The sequence below is a fragment of the Canis lupus genome, chromosome 11 (genome assembly GCF_048164855.1).
Source record: "Canis lupus baileyi chromosome 11, mCanLup2.hap1, whole genome shotgun sequence".
Taxonomy (NCBI): Eukaryota; Metazoa; Chordata; class Mammalia; order Carnivora; family Canidae; genus Canis; species Canis lupus.
This window is the reverse complement of record NC_132848.1, coordinates 64,202,188-64,221,362: the sequence shown is the minus strand read 5'-3', so window position 1 is coordinate 64,221,362 and position 19,175 is coordinate 64,202,188. Positions and strand designations below refer to the sequence as shown.

The 19,175-nt window shown below is 33.6% G+C and overlaps 1 protein-coding gene across 3 annotated transcripts in view; it reads left to right on the top strand.

The window, feature by feature from the left end:
* USP34 (ubiquitin specific peptidase 34) overlaps positions 1 to 19,175 on the top strand; it is a 244,806-nt gene that overhangs the window by 139,872 nt on the left and 85,759 nt on the right. For all 3 annotated transcript variants that reach the window (XM_072768505.1, XM_072768504.1, XM_072768507.1), the window contains exons 26-33: positions 2,518 to 2,644; positions 2,741 to 2,888; positions 9,210 to 9,310; positions 9,511 to 9,720; positions 13,073 to 13,198; positions 14,197 to 14,319; positions 14,454 to 14,537; positions 15,075 to 15,161. In XM_072768505.1, the coding sequence (XP_072624606.1) occupies positions 2,518 to 2,644; positions 2,741 to 2,888; positions 9,210 to 9,310; positions 9,511 to 9,720; positions 13,073 to 13,198; positions 14,197 to 14,319; positions 14,454 to 14,537; positions 15,075 to 15,161 (1,006 nt within the window). The remainder of the gene's footprint in view (positions 1 to 2,517; positions 2,645 to 2,740; positions 2,889 to 9,209; positions 9,311 to 9,510; positions 9,721 to 13,072; positions 13,199 to 14,196; positions 14,320 to 14,453; positions 14,538 to 15,074; positions 15,162 to 19,175) is intronic.

The following is a 19,175-nucleotide window of genomic DNA, read 5'->3' as shown; positions in this document are numbered from 1 at the left end:
TAACTTAACGCAAGTGAAGGGTTAGTAATAGAAGTACTTTTATTCCTAATATGTATCGTTTTGCCATGAAATAGACAATATAGGTTCCCAGTAAATATTGTGGAGCTTTAAAAATTCTTGAACGCTGAGAAGATATGCATGAATAAGACTCTCTAGACAGAATTCCACCTCTAGGAAAGTATTACAATGATTGAAAGGCAGAACACCAGCACCAAAAAAAGTTTCACTAAAACCCTCACCAAGAACATCAAATAATCTCTCATAGTTGAATCAAGTTGAGTCATTTGTTTCATTTGCTGTTTTTTTTTCTTCCTGGACTAGGAGACAGTATTTTAATTTTGAATTTCCATTTACCATGGAAACATGATCAAAAAATTCTGTGTTAATGAATATCTGTATAATTAATTTAGACATACCCTGTGTAATACAGAAATAAAGCAAATTAACATTTATGAATATATCGACTGAAATGAAAGGTGAGTAGATAGTTTTAATTAAGAAATTCTGTTTGTTAAAAATCATGACTAAATGTAAAAAATAAAACGAACTGTGTTGGCAAAAATTGTTAAAATCTTTCAACTTCAGAGTTTAGTTTGATAATGAGTCATTCATTAAAGATTTTTGAGATTCTATTTAGATTATCAGGAAATATTGAATAATAAGAGGTATTCTACACATTCCTTATAAAAATCATGGCTTCATGATTTAATTGGGCATTGCAAAATTCTTTATTTTGATTATGGTTGCAATTTGTGGGAATTATACTTAAATAATTCCTTGTGCTTTTAAAGAATGTGTTAGGGAACTCTATAGAATTTTTTTTTTAACAGAAACGTTACACTGTCTCATAATTTTTACCACTCTAGAAAATTAAAATAAGCAAATGTGATGTGTCTTTGACTAAATAAACATTCATACATACTATTTATAAAATTTAGATGTTATAGTAAGGGTAATACCACAGAAAATGAAAGTCATCATAATTTATCTCTTCCTTTTAGAGATAGTTATTGTTAATGAGATGATATATATTTTTCCAAAATTTTTTTTTGCTACAGAGTCTATAAACAACAAACCAAAGAGTGCCCTTAGTTCTTACACAGTGTTACCTGTGTTTTAAATAAACATTTATTTTAAAAGTCTTTAAAAATAAGTTTCCTAGGATTCAATGGTGCTATTTATAAGCTGAATGAATTTCAGTTCAAAAATCCCTTCTCAGATGTATAATTTTTTTCTAACTCCTGGAAAATGATTGTAGTATCCTTTGCTAGAAATCTTTATATTTTTATTCATATTTTACTCTAAAGTTAATGTTGATGTTAAATAATTTCTATAAATATTTATTTTTGGAGTGGCAAGTAGAGAAACTAGAAAAAAAAAACTCAAACTAAGATGTTTAAAAATGTCAGGAATTTTCATGCACACATTTGTTATCAGTGTACAATTTCAAGTGCTTAATGTACTTAATTCTACTAATTTAAAATTGCCTAATATTTATAGAATGAAGATATTAAGTAATTATTGTCTTTGTGTATTCCTTATATTAAAAAAAGTGTGGGGTTTTGTTTTGTTTTAAAGAAGAAAAGCTATAATTTGAAGAGTGGTTCTTAAACTAGAATCATTTTGTTTGCCGGGGACATTAGGTAATGTGTGGAGACACTTTTGGTTACCATGGCTAAAGGGAGAAGGGGGTATTATTGGCATGTAGTAGGTAGTGACCCAGGATGCAGCTAAACATTGTATTGTGCACAAGACCATTTCCCCTGCATCCCCTTGACCTAGCTAAGAATTATCCAGCCTCAAAATGTTTAAGATTATTCTTTTGCTCAGCCATAAAAGCTGAACATTGGATCCCTTCTAGGAAACCAAGTCCATTTATTTACTTTTTGTCCTTCTGTTCTAGAATTGCTTATTAGTTTTTGACATTGATAATTCTTTTCTTAATGAAATTCAGGTATGCTGGATCCTGTCTTCAACAACTGAAAATCAGTTAGAAAACTGACAGTATTTAGTGAGTGACCTGCTAGATGCCTTTCACCCTTGAGATTAGTCTTTGTGGTTTATTTTATAATTTTAGTAATCACGGAATCAGCTCTCAAATTCTGTTAAGCATATATTTGCTGGGATACATTTCTGACCCTGAAAAATGTTTCCTAATACGTTTTTTCCCGTTGTGAATGTAGGAATGGGAACTTGCCATTTCACTTTCTGGATTAATCTGTTTCTTTGAATTCCTCCTGCCTCTACTACTCCCCTCCCCTCCTTTAAAAAAAAAAAAATTCTTGGTGGGATATTTTTTCCTCAGTAATTTTTCTTGTAAACTATCTTAAGGAACTCTTAGCTGTATTTATGTATTTAAGTTTAATGCAGTATGATGAATCTTAGCGCTGTAGAGTACATTGGAATGTGCTAGAACTTTTTGTGGGCTTTTTCATTTTGTAAAATATTAAAAACTTCTCTGACATGAACATGGTTTAAAATGGCATTCTTCCTATGTGTGGTTTTTGTGTGTTTTAGGTTTGCATACCATCTCAGACAGTGGCAAATTGAAGGCACTGGTATTAGTAGTCATTTGAAAGCACTGAGTGACAAACAGTCCCTGCCGCTAAGGGTCGTATGCCAACCAGCTGGACTTCCTGACAAGGTAGTTACATAATTTTAGTTTCCAAATTGTTAACATTTCCCAGTTCAAACATCTATTCTTGTTGTATTTTTAAATTGGTTGCATCTCATATTTCAGATGACTATTGAAATGTATCCTAGTGACCAGGTAGCAGATCTTAGGGCTGAAGTAACTCATTGGTATGAAAATTTACAGAAAGAACAAATAAATCAACAAGCTCAGCTTCAGGAGTTTGGTCAAAGCAGTCGAAAAGGAGAGTTTCCTGGTAAGTCCAACAGTTTAAATTTTTAATTTTTTTCTAGGTTCTGTTAAATAGCAACTTAGGACCTTTGCATCTTTTAAGAGTACAAAGCATATTCATGGCTCCCCTCCTTTTGGTAGGGTGCCATTGATCATAGAGAAGTGTTAAGAGTTGCTTCAGATGTTATTTGCAAATATTTTTCCTCATTTTTCTAAAATAATTTTACTTTTGAGGTTACTTGATGGGCAGTGTGGGAATTACAAGCTTTTCTTTCCATGCACTACTTAAGTACCTAGTTTTACCCAATAAATTTTTGGGGCATTTTGATATATTTCATTTTTTTTCTAGAGCACATGAAAATAATACATCCTTAAATCCCACTGTGCCTCTCCCCCTTACTTCCAAAAGAGTATCATATTAAGGAATTTTTCATATTGGCTCAAAGGGTATATTTTGTTCTTCCTTTATTGTTACCAGTAGAGCATTTGTAGTGTCTTTTCATAGCACAGAAAATATGAATTAATTAGAGGAACAACCATGAAAGCTGTTATAATTTGAGACCTTTAAATTTTAAGTAAAATGTGACAAGCTATATATATAAGTTTAGAAAAAAAAGTTTTAAAGTTTAAAAGCTTCTTTCATGATTTTAATCTGCCTTCGTGCAATGATAATTCTTTGGCATCTTTTAGTGAGGAGGATCATGCTTAAGATGAAACCATATGTATCTTTTAAAGTATCAGATCTTAAATTTTGTTCTTGGATAATTAATATTCTTGGTACAATAGAATAGATATTGAAAAGTCTCCTTCCTGTCCATTTCTAAACCACTTCTTTCCCTTCTCTTCTATACTCGTCAAGGGATACCAAGATATACTATAAGAATTATTCATGTACTTCAGACACAAATGTAGCAGTCCATTTATAGTGCATATAAAAATTACTTCATTCTTTTTAAATCAACATATTCTGTAATATGGTGGTGCCATGATGTATTTTACTTCTCCTCTGTTAATGGACATATAGATTTTTTCCATTTGTTTGCTATTTATAAGCAGTGCCACAGAGAATATCCTTATACCTATATCATCTAATGAACATTGGCTAAATACCTAGTTATGGAATTTTCAGGTCAAAAGGTATTTATTCTCTTTTGTTACATTGAAATGTACATTAAGAAGAGAATATGAAATGAGTAATAAAAAGATGAAAACTGTCCATGTATAGTACCATCCAGAGTAAGAACTGGAACATTATTAGAAGCTATTTATGTATGCTTCTTTAATATCCTCTTTTCCACTTCCCCTTAACACTATCTTGATTTTTTTTTAGTTTATCATCTTTTGTGTGTGTTCTTTATAAAAGCCTTACCTTGGGTATATATACCTAAAATATGTATTTACTTTTGTTAAATAGATAAGTATGAATTTGACAGATTAGAGAAAGAGTTATTAGTTAAAGGACCAGAGAAGGAAATAAGCTAAAGAGGGTGTATTTTAACCGTCTTTAAAGGTTTTTTTTTTTTTTTTTTTTTTAAAGATTTTATTTAATCATTCATGAGAGACACAGAGAGGCAGAGACATAGGCAGAGGGAGAAGCAGGTTCCATGCTGGGAGCCTGATGTGAGACTCAATCCCAGAACTCCGGGATCACACCCTGAGCCGAAGGCATGCGCTCAACCGCTGAGCCACCCAGGCGTCCCTCTTTAAAGGTTTTTATAGATCCTCATCTGAGGGTATCAGGAGAGTTCTCAAGTTTAAGTCTTGGCACAGTCAGAACCTGTCTGTGCTGTAATTTTGGCAAGATTCTGGAATATCCAAGGGAAACATAGTCATAGAGTTTCTGATCTTTTCATGACCTATTTCAGCTCTCAGGAATAGAATAAGGAATAATTTCTTTTGTGAGATATGAATGTTTTCTCCTGATTCAGGTAGTAGGACATGGAAATGGGAGTATGGTGAAGGTATTTTAGGTTCAGCTAAGAATACAGGTCAGGTCCACTTGACATTCCTTCTTCAGTGAAAATATTGAGAAGGTAGAAGGGATTTTGGTCAAGATGGCCCCACAACAACACATTTCTCTACTATCACTCATCCTACTGATTGCTCTCCACATCTGGTACACAGCAGTAGGTATCCTTTATCGTCGTCCTGGTAATTCTCTTTGTCTCTGTCACATGTTGGATATCCTGTTTCTGGTATCCCATGTCTTCTTTATTGTTTGACTTGTTTTTGTTTTTTACTGGAATACAGTGCGGTTGTTCAGTAAAGTTTTGATTCTTTGAATAATTAAAAATTTGTTTCTCATGTTTCTAGACTTAAATGATAATTTGGCCAAGTATAAAAGTCAAGGATGGAAATAATTTTGTTTCAGAATTTTATTTTATTTTTAATTTATTTATTTGAAGGAGAGAGAGAGAGTGAGGAGAGGGCAGAGAGAGGGAATCTTTTAAGCCGACTCCCTCCTGAATGTGGAGCCAGACATGGGGCTTGATCTCATGGGACCCATGACCTGAGCTGAAACCAAGAGTTGAACGCTCAACTGACTGAGGCACCTAGGTGCCCCATTTCAGATATTTGTTAGATATATTTCTGCATTGCATTTCTTATTTCTGTTGCTGAGTAGTCTGAAGCCATTAGCTTTATGACATATTTTTACATATTCTATTTTTTTCTTTTATAGAACTTAATGAGTCTTCTTATTCCTGATGTGTTGAAATCTTGTAATACCTGCTCTGATATTTGGTCTGTTTTCAACAGTTGTGATGGACACTTTACTATATAGGTTGGCAACTTTTAGTTTGGCAACTTGTATCTATCTTTGAGGACATTTTCTTTTAATTAGTTTATTGATTTCCAGTCTACCATTTAATAATTTCTCTCTTTCTAGAAATTCTTTATATTTACATGTTTCATCTCTTGGTATCCCAGGTTTACTTTTTCATGTTTTACTTCTTTGGCTTTAAACTTCCTGAGAGATGTGTTCAACTTTATTTTGCATTCCTTCTTTTGAGTTTTCATGCTTTTAGTATCTAACATCTTTGTTCTTCTTGAGTACTCCTATTTTCATGGTTGAAATATTTTTTTGAGGCTATTAGTACTTTTTAAAATTTTTGAGTCTTAAAATTCAGACTCGGGCAGCCTGGGTGGCTCAGCGGTTTAGCACTGCCTTCAGCCCAGGGCCTGATCCTGGAGACCTGGGATTGAGTCCCACGTCAGGCTCCCTGCATGGAGCCTGCTTCTCCCTCTGCCTGTGTCTCTGCCTCTCTCTCTCTCTCTCTCTTTGTGTCTTTCATGAATAAATAAATAAAATCTTAAAAAAAAAATTCGGGCTCATGGTTCCTGCATTTTATTTTTATTTATTTATTAAATATTTTATTTATGTATTTGACAGAATGAGAGCCCAAGTGGGGTGGGGGGAACAGCAGAAGAAGAGGGAGAAGCAGGCTCCTCACTGAGCAGGGAGCCTGATTTGGGGGCTCAGTCCTACAACCTTGGGATCATGACCCAAGCCAAAGGCAGATACTTAACTAACTGAGCCATCCAGGCGCCCCAGTTCCTGCTTTTTAAATAGAAGGTTTAGCAAAGTATCTATATATTTTTTTATTAGTTTCATCTCATCTTTTCTCTTTTACCAAATAGTTACCATTTTGGCATTTTTCATTGCCACCTATAGATCAAAATTCCCATTTGATTACATTCCCCTTTTTTCCCCCTTTATACTGAACTTCCTTTAAAAATGTTAGAACTTTGTCTTATGGTGATATGTTTTCTTAAGCTTTTATTTGAAAAAAGTTCATTTTGCCTTCAATTTTGAAGGATATTTTCCCTGGATGTAGAATTTTAGGTCAAGAATTATTTTCAGGACTTAGTAAATAGTTAAACCCATAGTCATTTCATTTACAGTGTTTCTGGTTAAAAGCCTTTTTTTTTTCTTTTATCCTTTGTATATATAGTGTGTATTTTTTTTTTAAAGATTTTATTTATTTTAGAGAGGAAGAGAGGGTGCAGATGCAAGCAAGGGGGGAGGGGCGAAGGGGAAGAGAGAGGAAGAAGAATCTCCGGCCCACTCTGCACCAAGCTTGGGGATTTACCCCAGGATCCCCAAGATCAGGGCCTGATCCAAAATCAATGGCCTGACTCAATTGACTGAGCCACTCATTTGTACCTCTGCCCCCTTTTTAATTGGGTAGTGGGGGCGAAGAAAATCTTAAGCAGGCTCCACACCCAGTACAGAGCCCACAGTGTGCTCAATCTCACAACCCTGAGATAATGATCTGGACGGAAATCAAGAGTCAGATGCTTAACCGAGCTGAGCCACCTGGGCACCCCTACAATATGTCTTTTTAACAGTTGTTGATTTTAAATAAATTTTTTGCAGCTGTTGTTTTGGTTTTTAAATTTTTTAAAGTAAGTTCTACCCCCAATATGGGGCTTGAACTCATGACTCTGAGATCAAGAGTTGTGTGTTCTACCAAGTGGGCCAGCCAGGTGCCCCAAGATTTTTTTTTGACATTGGTTTTTAGCAGTTTGATTTTAATGTGCCTTGTGTTTTTGTGTTTATGCACTTTGGGTAAGTTCAGCTTCTTGGGCCTTTGTCTTTATAAAATTTATCACTTTTGAAAAGATTAGCGACTGTATTTTTTTTCAAATATTTTTTCTTTTTCCTTTCCCTTTGACCTAATTTCTATGCATCTAGTTAAATGTGTCCTAGACTCTTCATTAATGTCTCACAGATCACTGAGTTGCTCTTCTTTTTCTTTTCTCCATTCCCTCTCTTTTACCCTTTCTCTCCCTCCTCCTTGCCTTCTCTCTCCCTTGCACCTTTCCCCACTTTTTTAAGACTTGATTTTCTTCCTGTATTCAACCAGTATAAATCAAATTACAGATTATAAGACTGTCTCTAGATTGAGATTTATCTTTTTAGCAAGCTATTTGTCACAAGTTCACTTGCTTTTCGGCTTGCAAACTTGGTTGGTATTGTCTCTTCCTTTTGCCCCTGTCCAGTATTAGTAAAATTTTAAAAATTTACTTTATTGGAGTTTCAGAGGGTAAAAACTAGATATGTAAATATACCATGATAATCTAAGGGTTTTTCCAGATTTCTTGTTACTCTTTTTTGTTTTGAAACATTTACTTACATTAAGATTTGATATTTTTAGAAGTAGTAACTCTTTCCAGAACTCTTAAGGAATATGCAATTCTTATGATAAAAAGGATACTTTCAAAAGTGGAAAAAGTTAGAAAGCTGTTCAGTTAATTTTAAGAACCAACTGAACCATTATAATGAAAAGTTAATGTGTAATTCTCAATACGTGTAGGCCTGTCTCACATCCAAAAACCTAAATAAAGTAGTAGCCATCTTAGTTCTCTTTTGGAACAAAGTTATGTATGCTTACAGTATCTGGCACGCTTGGAACCAAACCAACTGTAATTCTTAGCACTTCATCATAACTAAGGATGTTTTATCTCAATATTTTAAAAATGATCAGCAGTCATAGATTGTATTATTATCTCAATAAAGTAGAAAAGACATTTAATAAAAGTCTGCCAAAGTATTAGAAGTTTAACATAGTTTCTGTTATGATATACTTGGTCAAGTGTTCATTTAATATATCTACTTAGCATGTCTGTACAAATATTGTAGAAATACAGAGCTAATTTATTTCTTGATCTATTCTATCTAAAATCTTAATGGAATTTTAATTTTAAATTTGATGAAATTACTCTGAATCATAAACTGGCTGCATAAACTAAGCAATATCAGAATAGCTGAGAGGAAAACCTAAAAAATTAATAGAGATGAATTTCAATACTAGCTTTAAAACATTTAAAAATTAACATGGTTTTGATGAAGAATTGTATCATTATGGAAAAGCAGTGTCCTTATTTCACCCATTCCTAAAGTGCTATATAGTGTCTGTTTGATGGATTTTTTTAAGCAGTTTATAAAATTTAACAATATTTATATAATCCATCAGATATTTCATCATTTTGCTTAATTTTCTACTCTTATCAAGCATTTCCTTGTTTAAAAAAATTTATTGGATTAAACAATAAATTTGAATGCTTGCTGTTTCTTAATGGTGGCAGTAGATCTTTGAATGTAATAAAATGTCTGCCTTTATGGAACTGGGCTTTTGTTTCTTTGAAGCAAGACCAATAAATATATAATATCAGATGCTAGTAAGTCTTTAAAGAAAGGGTAGAGTAAGGGATTAATTTAGTGAAATGAGGTTCTTTAGAGTGAGTGGTTGGGAGGAAGACTCACATAATGCAGTCATGTATTTGTGTCATCACATAGGTTAGTTTTTATAATACTGTTCACTTAAAGTTTTCTATTTTTAAGGAGGCCTTATGGGACCTGTCAGGATGATTTCATCTGGACATGAGTTAACAACAGATTATGATGAAAAAGCACTTCATGAGCTTGGTTTTAAGGATATGCAGGTACACACAAATGTGGTTTGAGTTTTAATCTATTAACTATTATAGTCAGCAGTTGAATTGTTGAAAATATCCTTCAAAAACAGTTATTGCTTTTAAGTGTATGTGGAGTTTGTGTGTGTGTGAAATTATTTTCTACTTAGATTTAAAACTTAGTATGTCTAATGTGTTGTTGTTTTCCCTTGTTGGTATTGTTTTTGTAGATGGTATTTGTATCTTTGGGTGCACCAAGGAGAGAACGGAAAGGGGAAGGTGTTCAGCTGCCAGCATCCTGCCTACCACCTCCTCAGAAGGACAACATTCCGATGCTTTTGCTTCTACAAGAACCTCATTTAACTACTCTCTTTGATTTATTAGAGATGCTTGCATCATTTAAACCACCCTCAGGAAAAGTGGCAGTGGAAGATAGTGAGGTGACTATGTCATTTCATTTTTTATAGTGTCATACTTGTCTTTCTGTTGAGTGGAAAATAATTTTTTTCAGTAAAATCTTTATTCTAAGATTTTAATTATTTGATAGAGACTGTGGACATGTGCACATGAGCATGGGATGAGGGAGTAGAGGTAGATGGAGACAAATAATTGACAGGCCTCGCAGATAGTTTCAGGTAAACAGCTAAATTTTAGACATAGGCAGCTGCTAAGACTAACATTATTAGGGAGTAATGATAGAAACTCATTTATAAATATTATTTGGTCAGGGAAGGTTTCTCTTAAGGAAACAATATGTAATCTGAGCTTGAAGGATGCAAAGGAACCAACTAAATGAGAATTGAGAGATTATCTGCATACAGTAATCTCATTCCTGAAGCCCCTTCCTATAAGGAATCAGGCAGGTCTAGGAATTGTTGGAGGGCTAATAATGAGTAGAATGTGGAGGGTAGTGAGGGAAGAATGAGAGAAACAAGATTGGAAAGGTGAGTAGAACTTTTTTTATTGTCCTCATAGTAAGGTGAAGAGCAGTAAGGTGTTTTAAGCAGAGGGAGAAGCACACGTTTTGATATGGATTTTAAGGTAATAGATTTGTTTGGCAGGAATAGAAAAAGTGAGGAATCTAATGCTCTAATCCAAGGAAGACTTGATGGTTCCCTGGAATAGAATGATAGGAATGGACAAATTAAGTCAACAGTAGGTGGTGTGTTGGATTAGGGGTGGGGTTAGACTCATGTTCAGGAACAAGGAAAACGAGATGGTATCCAGGTTTCTGGTTTGAGCAACTGGTTAGATTCCATTTGAGATGAAGAATGGATGCTCATGGGACATTAAATGGAGATGTCAAGCAGTTGGATAAATGAGTTTGGAGTTCAAGAAAGGGGTTTGGGCTAGAGAAGTAAGGTTTGGGTAATCACTGTAAAGATTTAAACTCCAGGGCAGCCCAGGTGGCTCAGCAATTTAGTGCCACCTTCAGCCCAGGGTCTGATCCTGGAGACCCAGGATTGAGTCCCATGTTGGGCTCCCTGCATGGAGCCTGCTTCTCTCTCTGCCTGTCTGTCTGTCTGTCTGTCTGTCTCTCTCTCGAATAAATAAATAAATAAAATCTTTAAAAAAAATAAAGGTTTAAACTCGGGAGTGTATGATGTCACTTAAAGAATTCAGTATTAGTCCACTGACTTTTATTTTAAAATTAAGTAGCCTTATCCCAAGAGAATGTTCACTGATGAGTCTCATCCAGTGAATTAGAGATTACATGACAAATAAAATAGTGCTACTATTCTTTCTCAAGAATGTTAAATGACTTTTTTCCATTTTTCAAAATCTGTTTGATCATGGATTCAGTGGTAGCTGCTGTTGAGTCCTCTGTTCCCCATATCCTGGTTTCTCTTGTGGTGGCTCATTTTTAAATTCTTAAAAAAAAATCTTTTGTTCAAGTAGAATAATTAGTAACAGATGCTTATGAACCTCTACTTTTTTTTACCGTTAGTATTGTATGCCCACATACTTACTGACCTTTTACTTCATGTCAGCACTGTATGGGTGGTTTAAAAGAGAGAAAGATAATTAGAAGAATTTTTCAGTTTTCTGGGAGGTTGTTAAGCAGTGTTTTATGAGAATATAGGGAACAAAAATTTGGGGAAGGTTTTGCAAAAGGGGAGTTTTAAATTGGGTCCTGCTACTGCTGAGAGCAAAGAAAGCATTACAGATTCACAGAAAAGTGAATAGATGTTTGAAAAACTGGGAATGTGAATATAGTGTAATTCAAAAAACTGAAAAGGAGATTGGAACCTATACCACAAGGGGCCATATGAGATTCTCTCTTCTCTGTAAAATGGATTGCCATCATCATGGAAGGTTTTAAAGGAACAAAATAAAAGCATAACAGCTTTTAACATAGGCCATTAGAAACAAAATTTGGGGTTAGTATGGTGGATGTATTAGAGAAAACAAAGACTAGATGTAGGAAGCCCAATTAATAGGCCATTATTATGTAATAGTCCACACGAGGCCTGAATTGGAGGGGAAGAATTCATTTTTTAGCAGATACTTAATTGAATTTTGTGGTAAGTATGCCATTGTTGATGTGGGGTTTCTTTGTTGTTCAAGACTGGTTTAGTCTTTTAAAAGATTACCAAAACAGGGACGCCTGGGTGGCTCAGTGGTTGAGCGTCTGCCTTCAGCTCTGGGCGTGATCCCAGAGCTTCAGGATCAAGTCCCGCATTGGGCTCCCTGCATAGAGCCTGCTTCTCCCTCTGCCTATGTCTCTTCCTCTCCTTCTCTTTGTGTCTCTCATGAATAAATAAATGTTAAAAAAATTCTGTTTTACTGAAGAACTTTCAGTACCGTTTCCCCAGCTAAATCAATGATGTTACTTTGGGTTGCTTCTCTCCATCAGGATTGAGAAAAGCAAAGGATACTTTGACACTCTATGATTTGCTTGCTTTCCATGTATACTAGCTTTATATCTTTATATAAAAAGAACTAAATGTTTTATTAGATATGAAGATTACTTTGGCATCCCATGGACTGTATTATAGTGAAAAAGTCATTATGATAGCAGCATTAATAGAATTATAATATACATACTCATACTCTGGAAAATACTAAAACTGTAAATTTTAGCTTTCCTGTTTACCTTTTGAGGTTATGCTTTTTTTTTTTTTAATAAAGGAAACTTAACTGCTTTTTATATACTTTCTGAAACAATCTTCAGGTTGCTATTATCTCAGCGTATTACAGAATTCAAATTTAATAGATAATGGAAAAAAGTAGGTTCTTTAAAATTGTTTGCTTTTCTCTTAATCTGCTTATCTTCCTTATTTTCTAGTGAAAATAAGGTATGGATTAGCAATATAAAAAAGAAATAGCTGTTCTCTTTTTCCCAAATGTAAGGTCAAGGATTTAATTCACTGGGACTTTGTCGTAGTTAGAATAGTGACCTGGAAAGAGGAAACAATTGGTGTAATGTTCTTGAACTTAACTTGAATGGCTTTGTTAAACAGATGTTTTCACTTCTATTTGAAAAGTTACCTGAATAAAGTGTCAAAATTTACTGGTCACTTTTTTTCCAAAAAGTGCTCAGTAATAACAGGTTGGAAAACTAATACTTTGACATAATGATCAACTTATTGAATAAATGTATTTGTTTATAAATAGTAAAATAATAGTAAAATAAAAAAGGTATAAATTGTTGACTATGAAACAAATGATTTATTTCTCATATTTTAACTAAGACCGAAAAATATTATCAAATTTGATAATCAAGCATTTTATGCAAAAAAATTGAACTTTAGATTTTTTTTTTTAAGTGAGCTGTTCTTATTTGTGTAGAGCTTAAGATGTGAAGAACTTCATCTTCATGCAGAAAATCTCTCTAGGCGTGTATGGGAGCTACTGATGCTTCTTCCTACATGTCCTAACATGTTGATGGCATTCCAGAGTATCTCAGATGAACAGGTAAACCCACAAAGTCTTTTCACTCTCCTAGAGAATGGCATCATTTTATATTTCATCCAGTGTATGAGATTGCATGTTGACCTATATCCTCAGTAAAATTTTGCCCATTTAATGGTTGAAAGCTCCAGTTCATTTTAATGTTCATTTGTTAGTGAGGTTGAATAATAAAGGCCTAATACAAGGCCAAGGATGTTTTCTAAAATTATCTTTAGAAAACATAATTTGTCTTTAATGGTATTTTTTCATATTACTGTATGTTCTGAACATATTCCTATAGGGTCATGACCTCACAAATGTTAGAGGTCTTTGTAAAGATATGTTAAAATTAGATTTAAAAAAAAAAGCTATATGATAAAGGGTTACTTTGTGGAGATATGTATAGGACACCTATAGGATGAAAGGAAAAATAGTGTCCTTAAGTTGTGTGCTAATGGTTTTTTATAATTTGCATCTTGGCCATGTAATTTCAGAAGGTCCTATATCTCAAATGACTTAGATGTGAAGAAGGTTGGCCTGGCAAATGGTTCCTGATGACTCAGAGTAGCTCTAATATTGCTGTCAAAGATGTACATTGTGTGTATATCACTTCATAAGTTGAGATTAGAAAGAACAATATTTTAAGATATATGTATTTGTATATGACTTTTAAATATATAGATGTGACTTTATAAGTATTAAATACTTTACTACTGCTCTAGGCTGCATGGTGTCCATTGGAAAGATACTGAGTTACCTGATCTGTTGTGAAGGTTAACAGGCCAAATTTTTTCCCTATGCTGCTATTCGTATGGTTTTTAACAAAACTTGACAAATAATTGGTGTTTTCAGCACACCATGAGTACCAGTTATACAATTGGTCTTCATATGTTTGAACATATATCAATGTGTGTATATATGTAATATTTGAGTTCTTATATAGTATCAATTTCTTTAAAGTTTTTTTTGGAAGGAGTCCCTTAGTTGGCTTGATAAAACCTGTTTTTCTTTTTAAATTTAAGAGTAATGATGGACTTAATTGGAAAGAACTTCTCAAAATTAAAAGTGCTCACAAGCTATTATATGCCCTGGAAATTATTGAAGCACTGGGAAAACCTAACAGGAGGATAAGAAGAGAATCAACGGTAATTGAATTTTCATTCTTACCGTGAAATACTTGTGTTTTCTCTGGAGCTGAATTCCAGAATGTGTTTTTAATTCTAGAATAATTTTTTTCTCCTGCACTTTTTCTTAATATTATTTTTTGCCATTCCCACAGGGAAGTTACAGTGATCTTTATCCAGATTCAGATGATTCAAGTGAGGATCAAGTGGAAAATAGTAAAAATTCCTGGAGTTGCAAGGTTTGATCATTTATGTGATGCATTGTATTGATAAAAATTATCTCTAATTTTCCAAAAGTAGGTATCATAATTATTAATTGGTTTTAAACTAATTTACTATTAAAATAAAGCATAGTTTAAAAATCGCATATAACTCTAAATCACAGAAGGTGAGATTATTTAATGCTTTGGTACTCTTGTTTTTAGCACTTTTTTTCCTTTATTGGAATACTTTGTTAGGACATCCTAGTGTCTGCGATTAAATGGTCAAAGGAATATAAAGATATCTTTAGATTTTTGCAAGAGTCTTTTTAAAAAAATTTCTTGACAATACGATGTATGTTATTTTTATAGAAGTTATTCTGGGTATTTAAATCAGAGTAATTTCCTAGATTAGAGATATATAGTATTTTACATATGCATACATATGCGTACGTATGCATACACACACACACACACACACACACACACAAATCCAGTTTCTGAAGCAAAAAGCTGGTCTTTTATGACATTTTGTAGCTGCATCTCTCTTATCCGTACTCTCACAATTGCTTACAGTTTGTTGCTGCTGGAGGGCTTCAACAGTTACTAGAAATTTTTAATTCTGGAATTCTGGAGCCTAAAGAGCAGGAATCCTGGACTGTGGTACGTGAAAGTTCACTGTTTTAACAAATTAATAGTTACCCTGTTTTAAGCACTTCCATTTTCCATTAGCAAGTATAACTTTTGCTACATTTCATTGTTGTAAGGAAGATTATGGAGTGTAGTAAAATTAATCTTTTTTAAATGGAGCTCTGATAAACTATTCATGAAGAGTTCTTCATCTCAACTCTCTTAAAAAATTTTTTTAAAGATTTTATTTATTTATTCATGAGAGACACACAGAGAAAGAGGCAGAGACACAGGCAGAGGGAGAAGCAGGCTCTATGCAGGGAGTCTGATGTGGGATTGGAACTCAATCTTGGGTCTCCAGGATCACACCCGTGCTGAATGAAAATGGCGCTAAACCGCTGAGCCACCCAGGCTGCCCACAACTCTCTTAAAATTTAAGTACCAAAATTCACGACTCTGAACTGTGGCTAATTCATAAACATTTTTCCTTTAAGTTGATAAATTATATGTTAATATTTATATAGTCTTCATGTTTGGATGCTTAAAAAAACTGGTTTATTTGTGTTCAATTTTTTGAGAACATTCTTTTTCTTTGTTTCATTTTGTTTTGGCTATTTCTTCCTTTATAGTAGTGCTACTCAAATACGTGTTGTGTTTTCAGACCATTTGTGAGTGCTCTGAAATGAAATTGAGAGTAAGCTTTCAGAAATTTTTATAGCTATTGAACATTCTACAGAATTTTTTACAGTGTTTCACAAAATTATTAGTTCCCAACAAAATGGAAGTTGTTTTTTGTTAAAGATACTTTACCTCTATTAACTTGAAGAAGCACTATTCTATAATATTAGGAAAATGAAGTTGCTTGTGAAATATTAAAAATTGATACTGCTGTACCAAACACTACAATTTGGTTAACTTAAATGGAAAGGATGCTCCATTTCCTCACTTCCAACAAAACAGAATAGCGTTATCATACATGCCATCAAATATTAATTTTTTGATACTTGTGTTTTAGAATTATCTTGGAGTCTACAAGTCAGGTGTTCTTGATTTAATATCAAATTAATAAAATATGTTTAGAAAATGCATTACTGTGTACTAAGATAATTGTTACTCTTACCACTGGTTTTAATACTTATTTTTCCATTTTTGTTTTATTTATTTTACTATGTTATTTTCCTTTTTAGACTAGATACTCCAATTTATTAATTATTATAGTTCTGTGACTTATAATGTATTTTATTGTTAGTCATATCTTATTGTCCCATTAATCTCTTAGAATTCTAATGTGCCTTTTAGTTCTTTGGCACAGTAGGAGAATATAACTAAAATTTTTAATGAGTGGTTAAGTGTCTATAGAAATTTTATTTATAAACTGCTCTAAGTTTAGTTTTGAGTAAAGTTTACAAGGAATCAAGCACAAACTAGAGGGTTTTTTTTGTGTGTTTCCTTTGAAATTGTGATTACTTTTATGAAGTATTACTAATGAGAAAATTTTAACTACTGCATGTAATACATTGTAGCCTGCCAATGCCTGAGATGCTAAGCATGCCTGCGACACAGATGCTTTCAAGTTAATATCCCCATTTATAATGCATCTATCCTAGCATATAGAATACTTAAAAATTTAGAATCATTCTTGTTTCTTAGACAATTTAATTTTTCTTTTAAAAAGGAATTTAGTTGAAGTCTACTTTGAAATTTTTTTGAGTTAAAATTCATGTACAGTAAAATTCATCCATTTAAAAAGCAGGGAATTTTAGGAGCACTTGAGTGGCTCAGTGATAGAGCATCTGCCTTTGGCTCAGACCATGATCCTGGGATCAGATCCCACAATTGGCTCCCCATAGGGAGCCTGCTTCTCTCTCTGCCTATGCCTCTGCCTCTCTGTGTGTCATTCAGAAATAAATTTAAAAATCTTAAAAAAAAAAAAAAAAGGCTGATTTTTAGTATATTTGTGGAGTTGTGGAGTTGTTACCAGTAATGCCAGAACAACTTCATCCCCTCAATCAGAAACCACCACACTTATTAGCGGTCACTCCTCATTGATGAAAACAATTAAGCCCTGGGCAGCCACTAATCTAATCTATTTTCTATATAAATTTGCCTGTTGTGGACATTTCACATAAATGGACCATATAATATGTATATGGTCCTTTGTGACTGGTTTCTTTCACTTAGCATAATGTTAAGGCTAATTCCTGGATGTATATCACCTAGGGTCACAAATATTAATCACTATGCTTTTTTTAAAGAATTATACAGCTCTAATTCTTGAATATTTAGGTATCTGATCCATTTTAATTTTTGCGTGTGATATGAAGTTGAGATGTACTCTTCATGCAGTAGGTAGTGAACTCATTTAAAAAGTAGAGTTTAGGTTTTGAAAAATGTGTATACGTGTGTAATCTGCCAACACAACATAAAGAGCATTTCTATTACCTCAGAAGTTCCACCCTGCCTTTTTTTTTTTTTTTTTTTTTTAAGGGGAGGTATAGAGAAGTGGGAGGGTAAGGAGGGAGGGCCAGAAGGAGAAGAGCGAGGGTCCTGAGCAGGTTCCATGCCTGATCTCATAACCCTGAAATCATGACCTGAGCTGAAATCAAGAGTCAGACGCTTAACCAACTGAGCCACCCAGACTCCCCTCTACTCTGCTTTTTTACCATCAATTCCCCCCACTTCTCCCAACCAACCAGCCCTATGCAACCACTGATTTTTTGTTGTTACAGATTACATTTTTTGCATTTAATAGAATTCCTTGTAAATGAAATAATATAGTATGTTCTTTGTATCTCGTGTTTCTACTCAGTATGTATTTTGATAAATGTTGCTGATAAATGTTGCATGTATTGGTTGGTTGTTTTTATTGCTGAGTAGTATATCCCTTAATAAGTGTACTACTCCTTGCTTATCCATTCACTTATTGATGGACATTGGAGTTTCTGGTTTTGGGCTATTATAAATAAAATTGACAAGCATTCATCTACAAGTCTTTTTGTGTACATAAATTTTTGTTTCTTTTGGATAAATACCAAGAAAATAAATGAATTTCCTGAGTAATATGGTAAATATAAGATTGACTGTAAGAAACTGCCCAAGTGTTTTCCCAACCAGCTGTACCATGCAGCATATGAGAGTTCCAGTTGCTTCATATCCTCAGCAACAGCTGGTGTGGTCAGTCTTTTTAATTTGAGCCTTCTACTGGGTATGTAGTATTATCTTATGGTGCTTTTGCTTTGCACAATCTCTGGTGACTAGTGATGTTGAGTATTTTTACAAGTGCTTTATGTGACAATGTAGGTTTTTGTTTTTTTTTTTAAATCATGGTAAAATACACTTAACATTCACTATCTTAATCATTTTTAAGTGTGTAGTTCACTGGTATTACATATCTATGCCCTTATAGTGGAATTGTCACTATTCTCTATCCCCATTACTATTTTCATCTTGTAAAAGTAAAACTTTACCTGTCAAATGATGATTCCCCAGTCTCCCTTCCCCCATCTTGAGACAAACCACCATTATACTTTGTCTCCATGATTTTGACTACTCTGAGTACCTTGTGTAAGTGCAATCATATGGTATATTTGTCTTTGACTAGCTTATTTTAGTAGCAAATGTCCTCCAGCTTCACCTTTGTAGCATATTGCAGAATTTCCTTCCTTTTGAAGGCTGAGTAATAATTCATTGTATGCTGTGTATACCACATTTTGCTTATCTATGCGTTCATCAGTGGACGACATGGCTTGCTTCCATATTTTCTCTATTGTGAATAATGCTGCTATGAATATAGATGTATAAATATCTTTGAGACCTTACTCTCAGTTCTTTTGGGTATATACCCAGGAGTGAAAATGCTCATATGACATTTATGTTTTCAGTTTTTTGAGGAACCCAACATACTGTTTTTCACAGTAGCTATACCATCTTAACATTCCTCCCAGTAGTGCACAAAGGTACTAATTTCTCTATATATTTGCCAACATTTCATTTTCTGATTTTTTTATATTAGCCATCCTAATGGGTGTCAGGTGGTTTCTTATTGTG